The sequence below is a fragment of the Pseudorca crassidens genome, chromosome 2 (assembly GCF_039906515.1).
Source record: "Pseudorca crassidens isolate mPseCra1 chromosome 2, mPseCra1.hap1, whole genome shotgun sequence".
Lineage (NCBI taxonomy): Eukaryota > Metazoa > Chordata > Mammalia > Artiodactyla > Delphinidae > Pseudorca > Pseudorca crassidens.
This window is the reverse complement of record NC_090297.1, coordinates 150,915,039-150,940,074: the sequence shown is the minus strand read 5'-3', so window position 1 is coordinate 150,940,074 and position 25,036 is coordinate 150,915,039. Positions and strand designations below refer to the sequence as shown.

At 50.5% G+C, this 25,036-nt stretch overlaps 3 protein-coding genes across 8 annotated transcripts in view; 1 reads left to right on the top strand and 2 right to left on the bottom strand.

Moving 5' to 3' along the window:
• The window catches only part of CNTN2 (contactin 2), a 31,540-nt gene extending 14,790 nt beyond the window's left edge, over positions 1–16,750 (top strand). For all 4 annotated transcript variants that reach the window (XM_067729266.1, XM_067729262.1, XM_067729263.1 and 1 more), the window contains 17 exons: positions 133–232; positions 1,359–1,534; positions 1,932–2,068; positions 2,510–2,639; positions 4,014–4,164; positions 4,286–4,413; positions 4,967–5,142; positions 5,663–5,783; positions 6,288–6,446; positions 6,929–7,078; positions 8,679–8,749; positions 9,066–9,300; positions 9,644–9,756; positions 10,861–11,047; positions 11,389–11,501; positions 11,984–12,152; positions 12,559–16,750. In XM_067729266.1, the coding sequence (XP_067585367.1) occupies positions 133–232; positions 1,359–1,534; positions 1,932–2,068; positions 2,510–2,639; positions 4,014–4,164; positions 4,286–4,413; positions 4,967–5,142; positions 5,663–5,783; positions 6,288–6,446; positions 6,929–7,078; positions 8,679–8,749; positions 9,066–9,300; positions 9,644–9,756; positions 10,861–11,047; positions 11,389–11,501; positions 11,984–12,152; positions 12,559–12,668 (2,426 nt within the window). In that variant the 3' untranslated portion in view covers positions 12,669–16,750. The remainder of the gene's footprint in view (positions 1–132; positions 233–1,358; positions 1,535–1,931; positions 2,069–2,509; positions 2,640–4,013; positions 4,165–4,285; positions 4,414–4,966; positions 5,143–5,662; positions 5,784–6,287; positions 6,447–6,928; positions 7,079–8,678; positions 8,750–9,065; positions 9,301–9,643; positions 9,757–10,860; positions 11,048–11,388; positions 11,502–11,983; positions 12,153–12,558) is intronic.
• A 789-nt stretch (positions 16,751–17,539) lies between these two features.
• Positions 17,540–21,811, bottom strand: TMEM81 (transmembrane protein 81). The gene has a single exon (XM_067729261.1). The coding sequence runs from the start codon at positions 20,438–20,440 to the stop codon at positions 19,655–19,657; it is 786 nt and encodes a 261-aa protein (XP_067585362.1). The 5' UTR covers positions 20,441–21,811; the 3' UTR covers positions 17,540–19,654.
• Positions 21,812–21,960: 149 nt separating this feature from the next.
• RBBP5 (RB binding protein 5, histone lysine methyltransferase complex subunit) overlaps positions 21,961–25,036 on the bottom strand; it is a 35,989-nt gene continuing 32,913 nt past the window's right edge. For all 3 annotated transcript variants that reach the window (XM_067729259.1, XM_067729258.1, XM_067729260.1), the window contains one exon: positions 21,961–24,026. In XM_067729259.1, the coding sequence (XP_067585360.1) occupies positions 23,998–24,026 (29 nt within the window). In that variant the 3' untranslated portion in view covers positions 21,961–23,997. The remainder of the gene's footprint in view (positions 24,027–25,036) is intronic.

The following is a 25,036-nucleotide window of genomic DNA, read 5'->3' as shown; positions in this document are numbered from 1 at the left end:
CATGGCCTCAGACCCTTGCTGCATGCCCCCAAGGGGAAAGGGAGTCAAGAAAGTGTGGGCTCTGAGTTGTGCTGAGATCCTAAGCACAGGAGCACCTGATCTGGATCTGATGTGTGAACCCTCTCTCCCCAGACACCAGGCTCTTTGCCCCCAGCATCAAGGCCCGGTTCCCAGCAGAGACCTATGCGCTGGTGGGGCAGCAGGTCACCCTGGAGTGCTTCGCCTTCGGGAAGTGAGTGGTGGGGGAGGGAGGAGACAGGCCAGGGCACAGCCTCTCAGAGCCCCTCAGGGAGAGGGCAGGCAGGGCCGGCTCTCAGTCATCTCGGTGCCTTCGCAGGGTCTAGCAGAGTGCCGGACCCACAGTGGGTAGCAACCGCCACTCACTGAGCACTAACCCTCTGGGGGAGACATCTTCCCAGCAACGTGCATGATAGGCTCAGGCAGCTTATACAACACCCCAGGCTGGGGGCAGGTAGCACGGTGCGTGGACCCCAACCCAGCCTGCCTCGTTCAACTACTAGCTCTGTCACTTGCTGGCTGGGAGACCTCTCTGTGCCTCAGTTTCCCTATTTGTACATGGTGATAATAATAGTACCTGCCTCATGGGGTTGTTATGAGGATTGAATGAACTAATATATGTACAGTGCTTAGAATAGCATCTGGTATTTAGTAAGTATTCTATGGATGCTAACAGTTATCTCTTAAAATAGAAAATGTATAATAGAACTCTTACTCTCTCAGAAAAAGGACTCACTGGAACAGGGCTAAGCAAATAGCAGGTACTCAATAAATGTTTGTAGAATGAATGAAAGAATGTGATTTGTGCATTGGTCCCCTCCTCCCTCACATATCTCCTGTGGTTACCCAAGATGCCCCCTGCTTTGTGGACAGTTATTGGGCTTCCAGAAAATCCATATTTAAAACACATGAAGGGTAATGCGTTACCTTGTAAGACTCACCGATACCTCAGTCCATTTTAGTACACAGATTACTAACAACTTAATCCCCTTTGAAAAGTAGAGGCAAGGCCCTGTTTGGGAGAGGAGGAAGGGGACCCATAAAGAACCAGGTTGCAGGCCGCTGCTGAGGAGGGCAGGCCCAGAAGAGGCCAGGGCAGGGTGGGGTCAGGCAGGGAGGGCAAGTCAGCTTCAGGGAACAGACCACCTGTGCTCCGAGCCTCCCTGGGAGAGGCCCCTCCTCCTCTCCTGGCCGCTCTCCCTCTGTCTCTTCCCGGCCCTCCTCCCCGTCGTCCCCACCTGCCCAGCATCTCAAGGGGACCTGGGTTGGGGGAGGAGTTGCAGGCACAAGGGAGTCTGCCTAGCTCAGCCCACCCCCTCTGGCTTTGTCTCCCCTGCCAGCCCCGTCCCCAGGATCAAGTGGCGCAAAGTGGATGGCTCCTTGTCCCCACAGTGGGCCACAGCCGAGCCCACCCTGCAGATCCCCAGCGTAGGCTTCGAGGACGAAGGCACCTACGAGTGTGAGGCGGAGAACTCCAAGGGCCGCGACACCGTCCAGGGCCGCATCATCGTGCAGGGTACAGAGCCGGACACCCTCGCCTGCCTTCCCCTGTCCTTGAGGAAGCCGACCCAGAAGTCAGGGAGGAGATTAGGCAGCCCCTTGCTGAAACTTTCCTGCCCACGGGGTGCACTGGGTATGGGACCAGACGAGGCTGGTGCTGTGGTCAGCTCAGAGCTTCAGTCAAGGTTGCAGAAAGCACATGGAAAGCATTAGAATGACTTAAGTCGCTAAAAGAATTACTGGCACTGCCAGTTGTCTTGAACCTGCTTCTCCCCACCCCGGAATGCGGCTGGCGCCCTCTGCTGTCTGGCGCAGGAGCTGCAGCCCTGCAAATCCAGTCCAGTTAATTCGCGGAGCTCCTCCCAGCTCCTCCCCAGCCCCTCCCCAGCCTTGCTCTCCCTTGCTCCCCGCAGCTCAGCCCGAGTGGCTCAAGGTGATCTCAGACATGGAGGCTGACATCGGTTCCAACCTGCACTGGGAATGCGCAGCCGCCGGCAAGCCCCGGCCCACAGTGCGCTGGCTTCGGGATGGGGATCCTCTGGTCTCCCAGGTAGGAGACCTGGGGCTTCCTTCCACACACCCAGCACACCTTCCTCTGCTCACCTGGTTCCCTCACCCTCCAGATCTCCTCCCCTTCCGCACACTGGCAACCTTTCTGGGCCAATTAGGGTGCCACAGCGTAGTTCTAGGTGCTTCTCTCCATCCCAGAGTCACATGGCCTCAGGCTGGTCAACTGGATAGAGTCTGGAGGGTCCAGGGACCTGAGTTCAGGCCCAACTCAGCCACAAAAGCACTATGTGGTCCTGAGTGTGTCACCTGCCCCTCTGGCTTCCGGGTGCAGACGTGCGGGGAGGCCAGGGGAATCTGTGCGTCCTGGGATTCCAGGTGGCCCTGGATAGGACTGTGCATACAGGCGCCCCCTCCAGGCAGCCCAGTCTCCACTGCATCCACCCCATAAGCCCCCACCCAGTGGTCCTGATCTTCTGCACAGGCCCGGGTAGAAGTGCTGGCCGGAGACTTGCGATTCTCCAAGCTGAGCCTGGAGGACTCAGGCATGTACCAGTGTGTGGCGGAGAACAAGCACGGCACCATCTACGCCAGTGCCGAGCTGGCCGTGCAAGGTAAGGGGCCCAGGGAGAGAGGACGTCCCCGGGGACACCCAGGTGGGGGGCGTTAGGGGTTGTGAGTTGCAGCATTTCTAAATGCACATGCTCACCTGGCAGTTTTCCTTAGTTTTCCAACAGCTTCTGAGTAGAACTCAGGGATTTAAGACAGGAGATGAGACACTAGATGGAGCTCCCAGAGGACAGGGTCTCTGGCTTGACCCGCGTCTGACGTGGAAAAGGAAATGTCTGCCGCCATGAAAAAAAAGTGGCAAAAGTCACTGAAAGCCAAATCAGCTAGATTTGGGTTTAATGCAGCCCCTTTGCCTGTGTGACCTTCGGCAAGTTATTAATCTCTTTGTGTTTCAGTTTCTTGAATAATAAAATGTGGGCAATAACAGCCCAGCCCTCATCCAGCTGCTGTGGGGATGAAAGGAGATGATAGAGCTAAAGCATAAGGAACCTGCCCATCACATAACAGGCGCCCAGTAAACGTCAGCTAGTCCAGTATCCTCAGATGTGTGACTTAAGCTTGTAGTCTGTTTCCTCACCTGTAAAATGGACAGAACGGTACCTACCTCATCCAGTTGTAGTGAGGCTTAACTAAGACTCATTCATTCATTCAACCAATATTTCTTCAACACCTCCTAAGAAGTGAACACGAAAAATAAGGTCTCTGCCTTCAAGTATCTTACAATCCAGTGGAGAGAGGGGGGCAAATAAACACAAAATCAAACAATTAAATAAGATAATTTCAGACAGCCATAAAAAATACAGTAAAGAAAATCCCGCAGAGTGCTGTGGGTAAGGTGGGCCAGTTAGAGGGGATGGTCAGGGAAGACCTCTCTGAAGAAGTTGCATTTGGGATGTGAACCAACCATGTGAAGATCTGGGGGCTTTCCAAGCGAAATGTATAGTAAGTGCAAAGGTCCTGAGGCAGGAAAAATCATGTCATCTTCACGGAACCAAAAAAAGAAGAGGAAAAAAATGGCCCAGGTGATAGAGCACAATAAGTGAGGGAAGAAATGGAGGAAGATGTGATCAGAGAGGTAGGGACTCCTTTGTGAGTCCTTGGGAGGCGTTGGACTTCATTCTGAGTGTCCGTTTTGTGTTTTTAAAATGATATTCCTGGCAGCTGGGTGGAGAAGAGATTGTAGAAAGAAAATGCAAAATCAGGAAGGCCAACCAGCAGAGATCTGGTGGCAGTGGGGGTGATGAGAAGGGGCTGGATCCTGGCTATTTTGGAAGTGGTGCTGCTAGGGGGTCACTCGTGGATTGGCCATAGAGGGAACATAAAATGTTTAACATGTAGCCAGGTGACATCTGACGCCAGGGCAACGAGTGCTGGTTTGATTCCCTGCGTGACTGTGGGGCGCTCCCCCTTCCTTCCAGCGCTTGCCCCCGACTTTAGGCTGAATCCTGTAAGGCGTCTGATCCCCGCAGCCCGAGGGGGAGAGATCGTTATCCCCTGTCAGCCCAGGGCAGCTCCGAAGGCCGTGGTGCTCTGGAGCAAAGGCACTGAGATTTTGGTCAACAGCAGCAGGTACCAGCCCCACCCCACCTGAGCAATTCCTGCTCACCCTCTCTCTCACTGGAGGTGAGTCCCCTTCCCGTGACTACAGTGTGTCACTGGGTTGGCCAGATCTGCTCTGTCCTTGCTGCAGAGTGACTGTAACTCCGGATGGCACCTTGATCATAAGAAACATCAGTCGGTCAGATGAAGGCAAATATACCTGCTTTGCTGAGAATTTCATGGGCAAAGCCAACAGCACGGGCATCCTGTCTGTGCGAGGTAAGGACCATGGTTTGGCTGAGGTTGGTGACTCAGCCACCACGGGGTGCCGTCCCTCCTCGCCATTGGGCTCTTGTGTTCCCATGTTCCTCCTAGTTTGTTTGTTTGTTTGTTTTGCGGTACGCGGGCCTCTCACTGTTGTGGCCTCTCCCGTTGCGGAGCACAGGCTCCGGACGCGCAGGCTCAGCAGCCGTGGCTCATGGGCCTAGCCACTCCGTGGCATGGGGGATCTTCCCGGACCGGGGCACGAACCCGTGTCCCCTGCATCGGCAGGCGGACTCTCAGCCACTGCGCCACCAGGAAAGCCCCTAGTTTGGTTTTGAGGCTACCCCAGGATTCGGTTTCTCTTGGGACTGCCCCGAAACACCGCCATCCGGGATATGCTCCTGCCTCCCTCTCACGCACTCGCGGGGCTGCTGGGAGGTCAGGATGCTGTTGGCCACGCTGCCTGTTCTCTTTCCTGGGGCTCAAGACAGAGCCTCTCACCCTGCCCTGCCGCCCCTGCCTGGGCCTACTTCCTCCCCTTCCACTCAGGGGCCCTTTGTCTTGGTAGATGCAACCAAGATCACTCTAGCCCCCTCGAGTGCCGACATCAACTTGGGAGATAACCTGACCCTGCAGTGCCACGCCTCCCACGACCCCACCATGGACCTCACCTTCATCTGGACCCTGGATGACTTCCCCATCGATTTCGACAAGCCTGGGGGTCACTACCGAAGGGCCAGTGTGGTAAGGCCTGAGGCCAGAGAACCCAGGGCTCCTCCCTCCTTCTGGGCAGACAGGGGACCCACGAGAGCCATCAACACCCCCAAAGCTTTTCCCCCTTCCCCCAGGAATGCCATGATGGCAAGCTCATCCCTGGGTTCATAAGCACCCTCCCTTAGACGGGCAGTTCCCCGGATTCCACCCGACGTCTATGCATTTAGAAGAGGGTTAGGGTCAAACCTGGAATTCCAGACACCAAGCAAGACTCACTCCCCTACTCTTGTTATCCTGCCCCCCAGCGCAGATGATATCATTAACTTGAACCATCACTGTCTTCTGTAAAAAAAAATGTCGTTTAATCCCCAGTGGTACCAAGTAGAGACTAGCTGATCCCTCCCACGGAACAGAGAGGAAGAGCGAGGTGCAAGGGGTCTGGGGAAGTAACAGAGCAGGGGACTCTGAGCCCCGCCTCCTGTCCCCTGACTCATGCACTAGCCAGGGCTGCTTCCTCTGACCCGCCCCGCTTCCTGTCCCGCGTGTGCAGAAGGAGACGGTTGGGGATCTGACCATCCTGAACGCCCAGCTGCGCCACGGTGGGAAGTACACATGCATGGCCCAGACGGTGGTGGACAGTGCATCTAAGGAGGCCACAGTCCTGGTCCGAGGTGATGGGTTTCCCACCCCACCCCCACTGTGACACCCTCAGAGGCCAGCTGGGCTATTCTGACCTTCGCTCCCTAACTAACCCCACCTCTCCCTGAAAGCCGTGGGAAGGGCTCCTAACAAGTCTGTTGAGCTGAACTCATCCCGTGGTTCTTCGCAGGTCCTAAATGAATAAAATATTCTTTCTCCAAAGCTAAAATTGTAAAAAAAATCCACTCCTAACACATCCCAAGACTGGAGAACTTGCTGAGGCCAGAAGTTTCAAAGCCTCATGCTGGGAAATCTATACACATCTCTGTGAGAGAGCCTCTGTGACCCCTCCAGCCTTGGACACATCCTTCCTCCTCAAAACACCCCATCTGCCACTCACTACTGCCCCCATTCCTTGCCCTCCCAACCCGGTGTATGTTTCCTGCGCCCTCTGCTGCTCCCTCTTGGTACTGCACCAGCCCAAGCGAGCCTGCAGGAGGTTGGCTCAAATTTGTTGCTCTGACCTCTTGGTGCAGGTCCGCCAGGTCCCCCAGGAGGCGTGGTTGTGAGAGACATCGGTGACACCACTGTCCAGCTCAGCTGGAGCCGTGGCTTTGACAACCACAGCCCCATTGCCAAGTACACCCTGCAAGCTCGTACTCTACCTGCAGGGAAGTGGAAGCAGGTTCGGACCAGTAAGTGTGAGGCCCCACCCAGGTCAGTACTGATTAGGCCTGGCTGTAGGGGGGGCGAGGGGGGGTGCTGGGGGTCAGAGGCCAAGGCTGAGCCTGGAGCTTCGAAGAGGGACAAGTGTAGACCCCCTGCCTGCAGGGAGCTCCCAGGCCATTAGGGAAGATGGTCACACAGGCGGCAGAAGAATGGGGAGGGAGTTGGAGAGGGAGGCGCTCAGTCTGCACCCTTGAAGCACTGGCAGGACTATTAATGGGGCAATGAAAACATTCGTGGGGGTGTGGGATGCACACAACATCTTACAAAGGCTCCAAGGCAGGGAGGTCTACGAGTTTCCCAATCATTCCTGAAAAAGGTATTGAACTCTTAATATAGCGGGTACCACCGTGAGAGCTGGGTATAAAAAAGTGATTCATACCCAGTCCCTGCCCTTTCCATCTAGATCAGTAAATGAAGTGCAGAACACTGACTCCCTGGTGCCTTGCAGATCCCGCCAACATCGAGGGCAACGCCGAGACCGCCCAGGTGCTGGGCCTCACGCCCTGGATGGATTATGAGTTCCGGGTCTTAGCCAGCAACATCCTGGGCACTGGGGAGCCCAGTGGGCCCTCCAGCAACATCCGGACCAAGGAAGCAGGTCAGAGCCCTGGGTGAGAAGTAATGTCAGGGCACAGACCCTAGCCCTCCTTAAAGGGAGCCCCAAGCAAGCAGCAATTACATGGAGTTCCAACCCTGCTCACCAGGCTTCGGACTCTAACAAAACAGATGAGAAAGGAACCCAAGTCAGAGCAAGGCCGCAACACTGCACAACGTACTGTGCCTTGGGCCACAGCCTGTCAGGGCTGGAAGCCATCCAGTCCAAACCACTTATTTAAAAAAATAGGCCAACCTTACAACTGCATGTGAATCTACAATTGTCTCAAAGTAAAGAGTTTAATTTTTTAAAAAATGGAAAAACCATTCCATGTGAAGGAAGGGTCACACTGGCAGAGCCTGGACTTGAACCCAGGACCATGGGGTGATGGGCAGATATCCTCCCTGGAAGTGCACGAGCTGCAGGAATCAGTTAATGAGGAAGGTGTGTGTGTGTGTGTGTGTGTGTGTGTGTGTTGTGCAGGGCACTAAGTAAGCAGCTGGTGCTCTAAGTCCTTCTTTAGATGGTTTCTTTGGGAGCAGGAAGAATAGACAATCTGCCCACAACCCTCCCTGAAAGGCAGGTAGGTGTCAGAACCTGAGTGGGGAAGGAAGGGAAGAGGTGAAGGGGAAGGCCCAGAATGAGAGCCCTGGGATCCTGAGACCAGCAGCATGGAATCAGGACCTGCCTCCCCTCCATACCCACCCAGGCCTGCCCCACTGAATGTGTAATGAGGGTCTGCCTTTTTGTGTCCATAAACATGGTTTCCTGTGTGCCCCATGCTGACTCTCCAGGTTCTTTCTGGAATCATTCAATATTTTTTACTTGTACCTCTCCTGAGTAAAGAATTCCAGAAGGAGCACTTTCTTTGATTGAACTTCTTGGACAGTCAAAGGGTGAGGAGTGGTCTCCTTCACTGTAGTATCCAGGAGTTGAGCACAAAGACAGCTATGATGCAGAAGAAAGATGATGAGATTTCAAATCAGAAGAGCTGAGTTCAAATTCAAACTTGTATACTATATGTATATGCTAGCCACTGTCTTGTTTAATTTTATTCTTCTTACAGCCTTTGAGAGAAACATTATTATCCTTATCTTACAGAGAGGGGAATCAGAGGCTCAGAGAGGTTAAGTAACTCGTCCAGAGAAACTCAGCTAGTAAGTGGCAGAGGTGGAATCTGATCTCAGGTCTGCTTGACGCCAAAGCCCACGTCCAGAGGGACTCTTGAAAGACAAAACCAGGTCCCATTGGAATAGTTTCAGAAGGATAGGTGTTAACTCTTCTCTAAATGTTTGGTAGAACTCACCTGTGAAGCCATCTGGTCCTGGACTTTTGTTTGTTGGGAGTTTTTAAATTACTGATTCAATTTCAGTACTGGTAATTGATCTGTTCATAGTTTCTATTTCTCCCTGGTTCCGGTTCAGTCTTGGGAGATTGTACTTTTCTAAGAATTTGTCCATTTCTTCTAGGTTGTCCATTTTATTGGCGTGTAGCCAGGGCCCACTGGAAGGGTGTCCTTGTCCTAGGATGCTTTTTGGTCTCAGACTCAGAGCTTTTGTTCCCTCACTGCCCATTAACTGTCTGTGTCCCTTGGCCCTGACAGCCCCCTCGGTGGCACCCTCAGGTCTCAGAGGAGGCGGTGGAGCCCCTGGAGAGCTCATTGTCAACTGGACGGTAAGCTGCAAGGACAGAGGCAGGGCTATGCCTCCAGTTCTCTGGGGGGACAAGTTCTACCCCACCCTCACCCCCACCCGCACCTGGTGGGACTCGTCTCAGGAGTTGCGCAGCATGCAGAGAGGACCCAGACAGAGCCACTGCACGGTCCTGACTCCAGAGCAGACAAGGTCCCTCCCCTCCCCTGGTACCCACTGCAGGATGGAACCACCGCAGCCCTGGGGCCACCCCTCTTGGTGAAGGCTGGGTGGGGCTGGAGGACGGGCAGGAAAACGCAGCCGCGGCCCCTCGCCCATGCCACGCTCTTGCCCCTCAGCCCATGTCCCGGGAGTACCAGAACGGAGACGGCTTCGGCTACCTGCTGTCCTTCCGCAGGCAGGGCAGCACTAGCTGGCAGACCGCGCGGGTGCCCGGCGCCGATGCCCAGTACTTCGTCTACAGCAACGAGAGCGTCCGGCCTTACACCCCCTTTGAGGTCAAGATCCGCAGCTACAACCACCGCGGGGATGGGCCTGAGAGCCTCACCGCGATTGTGTACTCGGCTGAGGAAGGTGGGCCACCCCGGGGCCCATGCGGCATCCCCACCCCAGCAGCGTGTCCACGGGGTGTAGGGTGCGGGAGCGCTCCTCACACCCCTGCTAGGTTCCGCAGGTGGGGTGGAGAGGACACCTGGCTTCTAAGCCACTGGCTTCCTTCCTAGCCCTTGCTACCTCGTCTCCCCTCAGGCCTAGAGGAGGGAGGCTCTCTGGAAAGAGAAGTGGGCCCCGGGGGATGCTCTGCACCCTGCACCCTGGGCTCCATAAAATCCTAAGAGGGGGCAGTCCCAGCTGGCAGCTGCTCTGTAGGGTACAGGGAGTGCCCGGGAACCCAAACCCATTCTGTGTCGGTCTTCAGAACCCAGGGTGGCCCCTACCAAGGTCTGGGCCAAAGGGGTCTCATCCTCAGAGATGAACGTGACCTGGGAACCGGTGCGGCAGGACATGAATGGTATCCTCCTGGGGTATGAGGTGAGCACTGACCTGGGCTGGGAGAGGAAGGGGTCGGGGGGTCAAGGCGCGGGGGCACCTCATGGCTTGCTAGTCCTCCTCCTGGAATCACTCATTCACTAACCAGGCACACAGCACGCAGTCTATGCAGCACCATGGACGCAACCTCAGCTAAGCCCCTCTAGCTGATGCCTGTGGACAGCCTTGAAGTTACTGCTTGGCTCGAGCCGGCACTGGACGCTGTGGGAGCCCAGGGGAGGAGGAGTAGGTCCTGGAAGGGGCGTAGCCTGCCCGTTTCATGCCAGAGCCCAGTTAGCCTGGCATCCTCAGGGCTGCAGAGAACAGCATGGCCTCCTCTATGTACCAGCCGCTCATCCTGTCCCTGAGGAACTCTGGGCCCAGCAGTTTCTGACCCAAGACTTGGGCCCACTGGTGACTCCACACTGGGGTACATGCGGGGGTGGATGGAGAGTGAGAAAGCGAGAGGAAGGGAAAGAAGGGCAAGCAGGAAATGTCATTGTCTAAGGGAGAATCATCATACTAGTGATGTTGTCAGTTCCATTCAGGAGAGTCAGCTCTGGGCTTTAGCACAATGGGTTAGGTGAGCCCCACTGAGGAGATAGCTGCAAACTCTGCCATTGATTTGGAAGAATATCTAGAAGGCCTTGGTGTTACGAGGTCTATGACAATGGGTTTGCATTTACTCCGCAGCCCTCATAAGCTTGCTGGAGTGAGGGCTGGGGGACTACTTTGCAAGTACAATGTGCGTTTCATAGCCTTTAACAGAGTCCCCACGGGATTCCTTGAATTAATTAAATGGGGTTGGTTTCAGCAGGCCAGCGCTAGGTTGAGTCAGTGCCCACACCCCCGCTCCCTCATTCAGCCCACGTATTAAGCTCTCTCGTTGGACTGGGCACTCTGCTGGGCACCAAGAAGGGAGCAGCCACTTACACCAACTTGTCCCTGCTCCCTTGGAGCTCATGATCTAGTGTCTAGGTTCTGAGACCCGAGACTGAGTTACAAGCACCAGCAAGGAGCAGGATGCAGGTGTCCAGAGCCAGGGTCAGGGTAGCCCCGAGGTCCTGGGTTTGACTGCTGACCCTAGGGTACCCCTGCCCCCTTCAGATCCGCTACTGGAAAGCCGGGGACAAAGAAGCAGCTGCTGACCGAGTGAGGACAGCAGGGCTAGACACCAGTGCCCTAGTCACCGGCCTACACTACAACACCAAGTACCACGTGACTGTGCGGGCCTACAACCGGGCCGGCACTGGGCCTGCCAGCCCTTCCGCCAATGCCACGACCGTGAAGCCCCGTGAGTCCGTCAGCCTGGGTGGGGGTTGGGCGGTATATTTTGGAGGCGGTGCCTCTAGGATCACTCTTTCCCCGAAAGACAAATGCTCCAGCCCACAAGCCCTGGGCAGGACAGAAACGAGGCAGCACGTCTAATAATAACGAGGGAATGGAATTCATGGCCTCTGAATTGCCTCCCTTTTCTCCAAACTTTGTTGGAGTGTGCTTCTCAGGCAGCGGTGACAGAATGTTCTGGGTCCAACTGCTTTGGGAAGACATCTAGAAAAAGGCTGGCTAAAAGCAAGGGGGTGAGTGGTGGGGAAACATTGGGAAGTCTCCCCAACTCTCTCCCTCCTCTGGCAGCTCCACGGCGACCCCCTGGCAACATCTCCTGGACTTTCTCGAGCTCCAGTCTTAGTATTAAGTGGGACCCTGTGGTCCCGCTCCGAAATGAGTCTGCAGTCACAGGCTATAAGGTAAGGAAGGGATCAACCAGGCACTGAACGCTGAGGAAGAGCTCGCTTGTATTTCTGGCAAACACAAGGGAGCTGCAGTTTCTAGCCAGAAGGATCTGAGTTAGATGTAAGCAGAGAGTTCGGGATTGTGAGAGGCGTGAAATCCATGAGCAGTTCTTCAGGGAGCAGGTAGTAGCGACTAGAAGAAAATGGTATGACTGCGGAAAGACAGGGTTCAAGGGGGCAGCAATGGACTGGGTGAAGTCTGGGTCCTTCTGGTCTAAGGAGTCTGCAGAACCAGTTCAGCTGCTTGCAAGCTTTCCTCTTCCCAGTGGGGAGCTTGTTCAAGAGCCTGGACCTGGTCAACAGGAAACGGGAGGGGTGAGGAGGCAGGACCTCGAGGGCCCAGAACCATATGGGCTCCTCCCATTCCTGGGGCTAGGGAAGAGGAGAATCAGTCCTGGTGTAAGGAAACTCTTGCCTGGCTAACCCCCTTCCCACAGATGCTGTACCAGAACGACTTACACCCGACTCCCACGCTCCACCTCACCAGCAAGAATTGGATAGAAATTGCGGTTCCTGAAGACATTGGCCATGCCCTGGTGCAGATTCGGACCACAGGGCCAGGGGGGGACGGGGTCCCGGCAGAAGTCCACATCGTGAGGAATGGAGGTGCTGTCTCTCCCCTTATCCCCCAGGAGTATCAGGGTCCATCCAGATGCCTGATGCAGGAATCATTCCCACCCAAGCCAGACCCCAACCCAGCCAGTCCCCAAGGGGGAAAAAAGCAGGCAGGCAGGAACCAAGTGCAAAGTAGCCCTGGAACTGCCCTTGCTGCCCCCTCCTTCCCACTCCCAAACATCCCTGAGGGCTGAGGTAAGTGCACTCCTTTCACGGGAACAAGAGCAAAGGTCCTACAAAACACTGCAGAAGGAGGGCTTGAGAACACCTCCCCGTCCTGAAGCCAGCCCTCCGTGAATCTCCTTAGGAAAGGTCTGGATTCTGTCCTGAGGGTGGGACAGGGATGTGCAGGTCCCAGGCCCAGCTCACTCAGCCCATTTCCGCCTGCTGGTTTCAGGCACAAGCATGATGGTGGAGAACTCAGCAGTCTGTCCAGTCCCACATCCTGGCACCGTCCTTTGTCACTCCGTGGCGACACTGATCCTCATAGGCTACCTGGAGCTCTGATCTCGGCACCCCTCCCTCTCTGCCACAGCTGGACACCCACCTCCGATGGACAGAGCCAGCTGGCCCCAGCCCCTTCCCAATGCCAAGGTGGCCCAACACTGTGCCTGAGAATGACTGGTTTTAAATACCTACTTTAAGCAGTGCCCTTTTCGTAGGAGGTAGGATATTTCATATTCTGCCACAGGATAGAACCCATGCGAGGAATTTTTTTCTTTAAAGCAAGAGGCACCAGACAGTAACTTCCATGATGATACTGAACCCTATGCCTGGGCCCTCTAGGGTGCCTGGATGGAAGGCAGGCCTACAGGAAGAAGGGGGTTTAAACAGGCATCTGCGCATCAGCGGAGATAGCACTCTGGGACCGCATATGGACTCTGCTCCAGAGAGCGGAGTCCTAAGCCCGGGAACACCGGACAGGAACGGGACAAAGCTTAAACAGCAGCATCTCTCAGTCTAAGGAGAGGGCCAAACCTGGGGACCAGGGACTCTCCTCCTTTCTCCTCTTAAAGGACAGCACGGCTGGACCCTGACATTGTCCTGGATAACTCCCTGGAGGCCCCTGCCACCTACCTTGATGGCTGAGAACCAGTGCTCTGGTGTCTGAGGCCGGGAGCCTGAGCCCCTGCAGCTCCGGGGGGCGACGCTCCCGACTGCTGGGTGGGAGCTAAGAGGGGTTGAGAAGCTGAGACTCCTGGTGGAAAGGGGCACCAGACTTGGCCTGCGGCACAGTCACAATCAAGGTGACGTTGCCCTCTTAGCCAATACTGCCAACCCAACCCTGTCACCCCAGAGTGACAGAAGCCACGTACAGGTAGCTGGGTGACTAAAGGGCTTGTCTTGGGCAGGTCCCCCACTGCACCAAGCCCCAGCCTGCACGGTCCCTCGCGGGTTTGAGTAGGAGGCAGGAGTGCCTCCACCGTCCTCCTCCAGCAAAATGCAGCTGTAATTCTGTGTGTCTGGAGTCAGGAGTCTTCTGAGAAGGGCAAAGGATAAATGCGGCCCTACCTGCTCGCAGGAACGCCCTGGGCCACATGGCGACCCGCCCCCCAGGCTGCCTCGGATGCTCTTTTGCATTCCCCCAGAAGACGAAGGGGTAAATAAATGGGACATCTTAGCTTGCGCTCTGGGTGTATTACCAGTCACAGCACGTCAGAGCTGGAAGAGGCTATAGACCTCACTGGGCCCAAGCCACCACTCTACAGATGAGGTAACAGAGTTGGAAGGGGGAGGGCCTTCCTCAGGTCACACAGCCTGTCAATGATGGGGCTGGGATAGCACTCTTCTCCAACCTTCCTGTCCCAGGCTCTTTGTCTACCCAGAGGAAGGGGGCAGTGCTGAATGGCTATGACCTGGTTAAGAAGGTGGTTAAGAAGGGCACTGGGCTATGAAAATTCTTCTTCAAGAGGTGCAGGTGGGTGATGGTGGGGTGCTCGGCATGGCTGGGTCCCAACCCAAGGCGCATGCAGACTACAGGAGACCCCAGTCTTTCTTTGCCTTCTGAGCCTAGCTTCTGCTGGGACCTCAATATGCAGTGCTGGCTTGAAGCCCCCTGCTCCCCTTGCCCTTGCTCCAAGAAAAGACGCCAAAGCAAGGGCAGGGATTCCCCAAATCCAGGCAGCAGTGGTGGCACAACCAGGAAACTCCAAAGCCTATGTTGTGACAGGTGGCCCTTCACATATAGGAGCAGCGGGACATCTTGTAGGGCACAGGCCCCCTGAGCCTGGTTTCTGTAGTTTACAGTTAGAGCTCTATTTTGTTATGGTTTTTAAATTTTTCAAGTCCTGCTCTATTTTCCTGGGCAGGTTTATGTTGGTGTTTACCCACTACAATTTTTTAAAAATGTAAGCTCACATGCCTTCTCCCTGCCACCACTGAACCTACCAGCCTGCCCCTGGCCCAGGACTGCCTCCTTGGAGCCCTCCAATCAAAACCTCCTCACCTGCTCCCACCCTTCACCCCCATGCGAGGTGCTGGGGGCTCAGCTGAGTGACCATTCTTCCACTGCAGGGACCCAAACTTGTCCTAGCATCCACCCTGGTCCCCCATGGCTGTGATCTGGCCTGTACCCAGCTCTATCAGAAAGGGGATGCTGAAAGTAGAAAACCTCCTTCCAGGGTTTAGCCGATTCTTTCCTCGCTGCCTCGGCTGCGGGAGGAGCAGCAAAGGGACAGGTGTCTAGATGCTGGGCCGAGAGGGCTGACCTGGACTGCCACAGGGACTCAACTGTGCAGCTGGCGGCTGCAGCCCCTAAGCTTGCTTGAGGCAAGAGAGAACGACTGAGAGTCTTAGTTCTGTGGAGGCACACAGACCCTCTGGGAAACCCAGGAAGGGTTTTTCTAACTAGGAGAACTCAGCCTCAGGAAAACGTAAGCCCCGTGCAGGAAGAACTTGTTTGGGGGACACAGAGCTGGACTAAAATGGATGTTCCTGCAGGCCAAGACTCAGGCAGAGTGCTGGTTAAGACTGAATAAGACAGCAGGTGGCTTGAGGACACGCAGGCACGTGAAGGGGAACAGCCTGTTGGTGACGTGGCTGCCCAGGAGCTGGTGTGGAGGCAGAAGAAGAGATCAGACGGCTTCTCAGAGTCCCTTCCTGCCCAAGAGGCCTGACTGTCGCCTTCGCTGCCCGCACGCGTTGAGGCTCGTTCCTGCTGTGGTAACGACTCGATCCTGGATCTCTCCCCTCTCACACGCCAAGCCCCAGACAGGCAACCAAGGGGAAACAGCCACAAACCAGTACTTCACCCTACAGCTCAGTGGCCAGCAAGTGCCTGAGGACTAGGGACAGGCAGCGCTTCAGGGCTCGGGAGAGTCTCCGTTCTGCGTACATTGGGGCTCAGCCTATAGCGCCCTTTGCCCCAGCCCTGGCTGCTCAGCCCTGGTTGCTCCAACAGCCCAGATGTATACCTCACCCTTGGGGGGAGGGCAGCTCTCTTCAGGTGGAGTCTCAGGGCCCAGTGCGATTGGGTTACCTACTTTCATCCAGGGAATCAAATGATACAGGTGGTCCCAGGGAACAGGAGGGCCATGGGGTGGGGGGGCTCTTTTTGATAAAATGACAGGAGAGCCGTCAGAAAAAACATCTGCAAGGAGACCCTGGACTGAGTAATTGAGGGGCTTCTTCCTTTTGTAGGGACCTCTGAGAAATTTTGACAGCTGTTTGTCTTGGGGTCTAGGGTAGGTGAAGACTGGAGGGGACGCTGCAAGTGTCCGTCAGGGCTGGGATTCTTGGAATCAGAAGGTGCTCAGCACAGGAAGAGTCTTGGAGCTCTTGCCCGCTGGGGCCCCTGCAGCATGCAGGGGGAAGTGACTGCAGTCACAGTCATTTACGGGGCAAGGCTCACCCCAGGCATTCTTTTCCCAGCATATACTGCTGCCTCTTGGCAGTCGCAGGAGCCAGGCTAGTCTACTCTGGGCAAGAGCCCGAGCTGGCTCTATAATGTTTCACTCCCTTCATCTCTTCTCCAGCTAGAGGTCTGTGTGCTTCCTGATCTCAGAATATAACAGCCTACTGGGCTCCTCTGTATCGGAGGGATAAACAGTATCCTCAAACCTGGGTTTGAGGCACAGGTGCAGCTATTTCCCTGGCTCAGACCTAACCTGGGCTTCATCCTGGAGATGAGCAAGGTTGCCAGAGAGGCTCCTGGAGTGGCATGAGGGATTAGATGGGCACTTTTAAGGAACTTCAAAGAGCTCCATGGAAAGAGGTGCTTGGTAGCTGTATATATGGTCATAGGCTTTGGGAAGGCAGGACAATAAAGGGAAACTGGAGAGGAAAAAAAAAACGGGTCTGATAGCTTTCCCCAGAGCCCTAGGAAGCCTCATGCCCTCAGATGGGGTGCACCCTGCTTTGGCCCCCAGACTCCAACTGACCCACCCCCTCCAGGGCCTGCATAGCTTAGAAAAGCTCACAGTTGGGCAAGGGTTGGGGCTTCACTGGACCACTGACTTAACTCAGTTTTTGTTAAAATGGACCCGCTCCCACTGACCTACTGTCTGTCTCTCTTACACTTCTTATAATGGTAGTTATTTATTGACTCTGGTAGCAGGCAGTTCTTAAATAAAGACGGTTTCTCAACCTGCTGAGGCAGCTGGCACCAGCTGTGCGTGTTTTTATCCTCAGACTAAAGAGTATCTCCTTGTCCTGTTCTCTAACCCTAGGCTTTTACCCAACACCTTCAGCCTTCACACAGTCACCGCTAAGGAAGTCACAACACACGGTCCATATTGCTTCATTCAGTCCTGGGAGGGGAGAAAAATTAGGCCAAGCAACTTTAAGGCAGGCCTCAGCAGAGCAGGCATTCTCCTAGGCTGGCTGGCTTTACCTAACAGGATGGACAGTAAACAGTGCTCATCTGATGGTACTGCTCAAGCTTCCCTGATTTTTAAGACATTTGAGGTACAGGTTTCTCCCGCTCCTCAAAAGTAGAGTGTTCCTATGCAATCTTTCTTAAGCTGAAATGGTGTAAAGCAAAGAAGCAATTACCTTTTTTTTGAAACAGTGAAAATCCTTCAGATTTCTTTTCAGTTAGCGAAAACAGGTACTAACGTAGGTTTCTCCTAAAACCAAAGTGGTGGAAAGTGAACTTTCAAAAAGCGGGGGATACCTGTACTGACTCAGCAGTACCAAAGGGAAGTCTTCTCCCCGCGGAGACATAGTGACCCCCACCTGGTGAGAAGGTGCCTCTAGCCTCTCTTCACAACAACCAAAAGAATTTGAATTTCTAGTCACATTTTCCAGCTGCAACACTACCATGCAAGGACATGCTCAAAGTCAAGTGGGACCACACCAAAAGGACAAAGGAGTTGGCTTGAAGGGACTTCTGGCCAAAACTGGGAACAATCTGAACATCAAAAATATGACAACAGTAATGGATTATATATAATTCACTGAATATAAAAGAGAATTCATTGAAACGTCAGAAGAATAAAAAGAATAGCATTTCTTTACAGAAAAATGCAGGGTAATAAATACAAAAATGAATTTAAAGAATCCATCATTTTGCAATCCCCAGCACGTAATAATAAGGCAAAGACCATGAATGGATTCTAAAACGCTTGTGAACGTTTTTTAGAAACCAGATAATCACAAAGCATCACCCCACAGATTACAAAAGGAAAACATATACAGGTCCACCACTGGAGAGATCTGGCAGTCACCACCTTAACCAAACGATCAAGCTTAGCATCAACCATGGGTCACCCTGACATTGTGCCTCCCGAGGTCATGCAATAAGTACATATTATTTTCGCTGGGCTCTTGTCAAAAATGTTTAAGATTCATTCCTCAGGAATCTACTCATGAGGAAATAATTGTGGGACACTATGCAAGACAAATGGCCTCTTCAATATGAATGTCATGAAAAAAAGAAAAGTAGGGGATCTGTTGTAAAATAAGACTTAAGAGAAATAATAATCAAATGTAATACGTGAACCTTCATTTGATCCTAGATCAAACATCAAGTTAAAAGTTCTAAGATTTTAGAAATTGGGAGAAACGAAGTATCAACTATTTGTAAGATTAGGAAACTGTTAGTGTGATGAAGTCATTGTAGTTATACAGGTGAACGTCCTTATTAGGAGATGCATACATGATTTAGGGGTAAAAGGTCACAATGTCTGTGACTAGCTTTCAAGTGCTTCACATAAAATCAATATGTATTTAGAGAGGAAGAGAACTGGAGCAAAACGTTTGCAATCGGTGAATCCAGTTAAAGGGTCTGTGGATGTCATCAAACCTTTCTTTCAACTTTTCTATGGGTTGGACTTTATTTTTATATATAAAATAGAAGAAATAACAGAGATCCACTGGTCATAATTTAAATTGAATTAGCATCCTCAGGTTAGGGCTCAGGAATCTTATTTTTCAAAAGCTCATTCGGGTGATTCAGACACACGGCCAGAGAAGATAACCACTGGTCCAAGTCTTGTTTCTGCTACTTCCTCTGTGCTGAGAAAAAAGTGAGGGGAAGAAATGCTAATTATCTCATATAGAATTAGCTCAGCTGGCGGCCCAAGAGCAATTTCCCTGATAGTTCCACAAGCCAAGGCAATTATCTCAGACACAGTCTGAATGGCCTCTGAAGGTCTTAAGATTGGTTTTCCTGTTGAGGAAGGAAGGTACTAGTCCTCCGTTACGGGGCCTTGGCTGCTGTAAGAAACCTCCAGCAGCACAAGCTTCAGGGCACTGAAAGAGCTAGAAGGACAGGAACAGGGAGCAAGCCTAGGAACTGTTCAGGGGCAATCTACCAGCTGAAGAATCCAGTGTTTCACCAGGAATTCAACTTAGCACTGAGCACAAAGGTTTCACCTGGGAGTGTATAAGGGGTGCAAATAATTTATTAACATTTAGTGACTGTCTCTTACATACCTGAGTCAGAAGTCATTACTAACACCCTCGGCTCTGCCACACATGGGCATATGCCCCCAACAAAGCGATATGTTCAATGTCTATTCTAAAAACGCTGGTGTAAGTTTAACCCCAAACCAGACTGATTATGGGACAATTTAAACAACTGCAAGAAATTTTAAACTAAAGGGCAGAAAAGGTTAGGTTTCCATACAGCTACTGGGAATTGTTTTTATTGAAGAGGAAAAAAACACTTTCACTAGAAAAGCTATTATATCCTTCTACACGATTATACTGCTCGGAAGGGAGATCAAGGTAGGGAGGCATACAAGTTGTAAAGGGTAGAAAATGAATGCAAACTTGGAAGACAGAACTCTTCCCAGGAGCAGGGAGATGCCTGCAGTCAGGTTTCCTGGGTACCTAGTGGGCAGGGAAGATCTGGAAGAGATCCATCTGGGACACAGAGTTAGGGAATATTGCCCACAGCTACCATGATGTTGCCCCGCATCACAACCCCCACTCACTCCTGTGGTAGTGGAAGCCCCCCCCTTAGTTAATCCACAATCCGGCAGGCAGAACACTCCCCTGAAAAGCTAGTTTGGCTTCCTGAGCAGCCAGCCCTTCGGCAGCAAGGTTTGTCAGGTCTCAAGGATGGCACTGCTGTGGATCACCCTCAGTGCACCGCACAGGGCGATGCTCACCAACACGCCACCAGTCACACCACTGGCAATTCCTATCCCCACAGCTATGGTCACCTTCTTTTTCCACGGTGGGCGCTGAGGCCTGGAATAGTTGTCCAGATTCACTTCCAGGCCCTCATCTACTAACTTCTGATCCTCAGTAAGGGACTGATGGAAATTCAGGTTCACCAAGTCAGGAGGAAGGACCCTCAGCCCGAAATAGAGCCTCTTGACAAGTCTCAAGTTCTTTAACAGCTGCACGTCACACCGGTAGGTCCCAGAGTCATACTCCTGAGCGGACTGAAACTTTATAAAGTGGGAACTGGCTCGGAAGGGTTTGAAGACTTCATCATCAGTTGAGATGATACCCCGAGCAAGTCTCCAGGTGAATCGGAAAGCTTCCTGTCCAACCTCCAGGATGTCTGAACTCAGACAGCTCAGCTTAAATTCCTGCCCTATGAGAACGGTGAAATGGAGCATTCCACAGATCCAGTTGGTCAGACATTCCAAGCGCTGAGACTTACACTTCCTTCTCACTCCATCAGGGCCCACCTCACAGACGGTCTCCTCCTTATAGCCAAGGCCACAGGTGACAGTACAGGTTGTGGCATTGACAATAACTTTCCCCACAGCTTCTTGCAGTTTCTCAGGAATGGCCAGTGTTTTAGGTAAAGTCACCACCAAAGGGAGATAGAAGGCCAACACCAGGTTCCCAAGGATGAAACTAGTGGCCAAAGTCTTCATGTCTTAGTAGGCATTTCACCACCCTCAGCCAACACCCGACGTGTTCCAGCTAAATCCTCCGCAACGTAATTTAATTCCTTCGACATGAGATAGCCTTCAAAGTCGAAAGATATGATGCATGCATTGTCAATAAAACAATACAACTTAATAAAAGTCCAGTCCTTATTAACAGGTGAGGCCACACGGCAGAAAAAATGTCACAAGGTTGTTGCTTTACTATCACTACTTGTTAACAACCACCTTACCAGTCTTCATTCTTTTCCCATCCTTTTAATGCATTTAAGTCCACCTCTTGGGAAACAAAGATGAAAAGACTTCAGAAGCTGAAGTGAATTTCCAAATTACCTCAATGTATAGTAAGGCTGTACCATTCCTCACCCTTTCCCCTCCCCTCCAAATTGTAGGCTCTGAATTCAAAGGTTTCAAAAATACCAGCTAAATCTGCCCAAATAAGAAATCAAATACCAAGTCTAAAAAAAAAAAAGAGAGGATTAACTTGAATTAAGTTATTATTAACTTTAAATGCTCCTAAACCTTCTATAAAAAGGATTAAGAACTCTGGACTGAGAGGCAAGTGATTTACCCTTCCTGAATTTGTTTCCTCCTTTGTAAATTAAGACCTCCTTGCCTATTTCAGGAAGGTCACTTTGAGCATCAAAAGTGATAAACTGTACATGAAAACACTTTGTAAAGTGTGTAAGGAATTTTAAAAAGAAATGAAAATTCACGAAGGCAAGGGCCAAATGGGCTTTTAGAATCAATGCTTAGCAGCAAGACAGGCGATGTTAAATGCAGCTCCTCTCCCCCTTCTAGGCACTCTTCCTTCCTAAGGGTACCGAAGATATATTCTGGGGGAGAGGATATATAATTCTTCCTGACTCTCAGTCCAGTCCCCCCAACCCCATAGAACGAGAAAGGAGCTCATCATTCACTTGGGTCAAAGTTGCTATGCAACAGCTATGATGTCAAAAAAGATTCTCAGTCACATAACAGGATTAATAAGTAGACACTCAGATTTGGAGATGATTAAAATCAAAGACTTAAATAGACTTTATGAAACATCTTATTCTTTAGGAGACAATAAGTATTCGATGGATTTCAAGGCTATTTAATCTAGGGAGAAAAAGTGCTAATGAAGAGGAATTTATCTGTACTTACACTTTAAGAAAGGTCCTTGGAAGGCAGGAACTTCCTGGCAAGAGTTTTTGTAAGCTCCACAATGTCTCCTAGCACTGAGGCCTCTACGGAGTAGTTATACACTTACTGAGCTAAGGAATTGGAAGAGAGGGCATTCCTACATGATCCTTTTTTCACTAACTTTTTGCTTGAATTGTTTCTTTATATTCTTGTCCAAAGGCAGGTATCTGGACTACCTGGCCACTCCTTAGCCCTTCCAGCTGTTATTTCTACACGGAGAAGATCTAATATCAACAAAGTAAGCTGCATTTTCTGTTGTACAGAGTGAAGTGGCCGGTGACTTTCAGAAGTGATCAGTGTCTACAAACACACACCTACACCTGTTCTTTAATAAACATCAGGTTTTATTTACAAAGCATTAAAGCTTCAGCAAGAAGTACCCAAGGCTAAGTCTCATCTCGTACAAAACTACAGAACATTAGAAAACAAAACACTGGGGGGTGGGCAGGTGACAAAAGGGAAAAAGAATATGCATATATTGTACAAATCGAGAAAATCAAACTGAAATAGACAGAAGGTTTTAGGAGCTGAAACAAATTCCAAAAGCATAAATAATTATTAGGAGCTGCTGCCAGAGACACTCTGACAGGGCTGAAGTTGACTTTCTCAGTAGCCGGTTTAGGAGGTGGACAGAGCTTGAACATCCCAATGCTCAGGCAGAGGACCCCCAGCTACTCTGCATGTGGAAATAAGGCAGAAACCTCTTGTATCACACAGTTTGCATACTACTGCACTGTACAGTACAAAGAGAAACAAAATGGAAATAATGTCTGCAAAACAAAAACATGTCTAGTGACCCACCTACCAATCTCAACCACTGGTCTAATATGAAATAGGAAATGAAATTCACAAAATGAGCATCTGAGGAAAAAGCAGTGGCATCTAAAAATATAGACATTTTGCCACTGACTCAGGGAGAGCTCTTGCTTCAACTACTGAACGTTTTGGTTCTAAAGATGGAATGGAAGAGGCTCTTGTTGATGTGTTCTACTTTGATTTCTATGCTAAAATCCAAAAGGTAATCACCTCGTTTGGCTACCTATCGGAGCAACCACCAACTGACAGCGATTTCCCAACAAGCACAGTGTTTAACTCTCCTTTGAAAATACTGTGAAAATGATGATCCAGATTAAGCACTTCCAGGCAGCTCAAAGCTCTGCTCAAGAGAGGCTGGAGAGGCCCCTCCCTCCACACCTGGTTTCTTCACTCTGGATTTTCAGAGAATTTCAAACACCTAGTGTACACATCCATCCAATCTGCTACTTTTTATACAAAGAACAGCAAAAGCAAAAATTAAAATTTTTTTTTAAAAAGCTAAGCAACCTTTCACAGAAAGGAAGTGACTGGAAACATGTAGGAAGGAAAAGGGGTGTGGATACAAGGAGGGGAAATGCAATGACTGATGGGAAGGACAGATGTCCACGAGCAATGATAAAAAAAAAAGGTGCTTAGATTTTTTGATTTGAACTGTGTTGTCATTGCTTTGATTTTGGACGGTTTTATTTTAGTCCTTGCATAGATTCCCCCACCCCCAGCAAAAAAGAAGTCTGCTGAGAGACACCTCGGTTTGTTTCTGGCTCTGGAAGCCAGTACAGGTAAAGCAATATAAACTACTGATGATTCTTTGCTGGAGACAAATGAACTAGCTATCTTCAAAAACCATGATTAATGAGAATGAACCAATACTGGAGGGAACCATGCAATGAAAAGGATACAAAGAAAAACCTGACTCTCTTATAGCTCAACTTCTGGAGCAAAAGGTTACAGTATGTGAACAAAGAGGGGGCCTTTCTTATCTTTCTTTCCTTTTGGAAAATCTGAAATCTTTCTTTTCTGCCCATCTTTGTAATACAATATGGAAATATAGGAGGTATCTGGTGAGTGGGTTAAAAATGGAAGAAAGAATGTGCAACAGACGTTTTTCTAGGATACAGGCAGCAAAATTACAGATAAGAACAAGTCACTCAAGGACGTGCACTGTGGAGGGAAGGAAAGTAGGAGATAGGAAATGACAGGCCGAAATGGTGCTGGGTACAGTAAAGACAGACAAGCAAAACAGGAATCTCTTCTCCAGCAACATAACAAGCATTAAAGTTTAAATGAGTCAAAACTCCTGTTTGATGTCTTCACAAATCCTCATTCCTGAGAGCCTATTTGGACTTATGCTTGAAAGGGAAGGGGACATATATTCTTCTTCCTTAATTCAATTCTTCATTCAAACATAAAATTCACTCCTTCCACCTCCTGGGTGGAAGACAGAGGCCTTTGTTTTAAATTAAAGTCAATCTCAAATGACTGACCACAGTGTCCAGAGGCCACACGATGGCAAAGTAGGGAAGAACAAAGAACTTCAAGGGCCTTCATAACAGTTCTGAGATCGCTCCCCCTGCTAAAGAGATGAGACATAAAAAGATTTCTTTTAGCATCAACTTAGACCAGTTACTTTCAAGAACACAAATACAGATGCTGGATGATGCATTACAAGCACACATGGGCTAAGAACTTCCCCCCTTTAAGTTAAAACCAACTCCAACTCCCAATTACTCTTTACTGAAGCAACAAATAATCCAAACCCCACCCCCTCCCTCAGTACTTTTCTCAGCACTGCCCCAAAGGGAGAAAAAAAGGCAAAATGATCAGACTTCTACACATTTTCCAAGCTTCTAACCATTCTCCAAGGTGTTAACATACAATGCTTCACATTCCAAAAAGTGCAGTTAAGTAGAGGAAAGGAAATTCTAGGGTACTACTGCCTCTTTCAATCTTTCATATACTAAACTAATTCGCCACTAAATGATTAAAGGTGAGCAACAAACCCTTTTCCAAACACCCTTGTTCCTTAAATGATACTCTCAGCTCCTCAGAATCCCAAATATGGTGAAATGTTAATGAAAACTACTGTTGGCATTTCTATGCGCCAACAACTGATCAATAAATAAAATCCTAAATAGTAAAATCAAATGAACACTTCCCTGATTACTCCATAGAAGCTGTTCAATCTCTGAGGGACATCCTTAAATGGGTTGCTGTGAAATATTAACTAGGAAGTGTAAAAAGAGATCAAGGTGAAGAAAGTCCTCCCAGTGTCATCTGGAATGGGGAAGAACATTCCACTTGAAGGTAAAATAGTTAAAAATAATTGCCCAAGTTGTAAAAAAAAAAAGTACCCATTTATAAACCTTGCTTTTAACCTGATTTTAAATAAGTTCAAGCACAGATGAAAACTGGCAATAAAAATAAATTCCAATTTGCCTGAGAAGAGACTGAAATTATGAGATACAAACTCTCCTGGATGCTACATGTTAAAAATCAAATTTAAACTTTATATAGTTCAGTAAGATAAAAAGTATATTTAAGCATCTGTTTTTCAGATCTTTCAACATAAAATATAATAATTAA

Coding starts and splice junctions, on each gene's coding strand:
- TMEM81 (XM_067729261.1), bottom strand. CDS start 20,440: ATGAAGACTTTGGCCACTAGTTTCATCCTTGGGAACCTGGTGTTGGCC.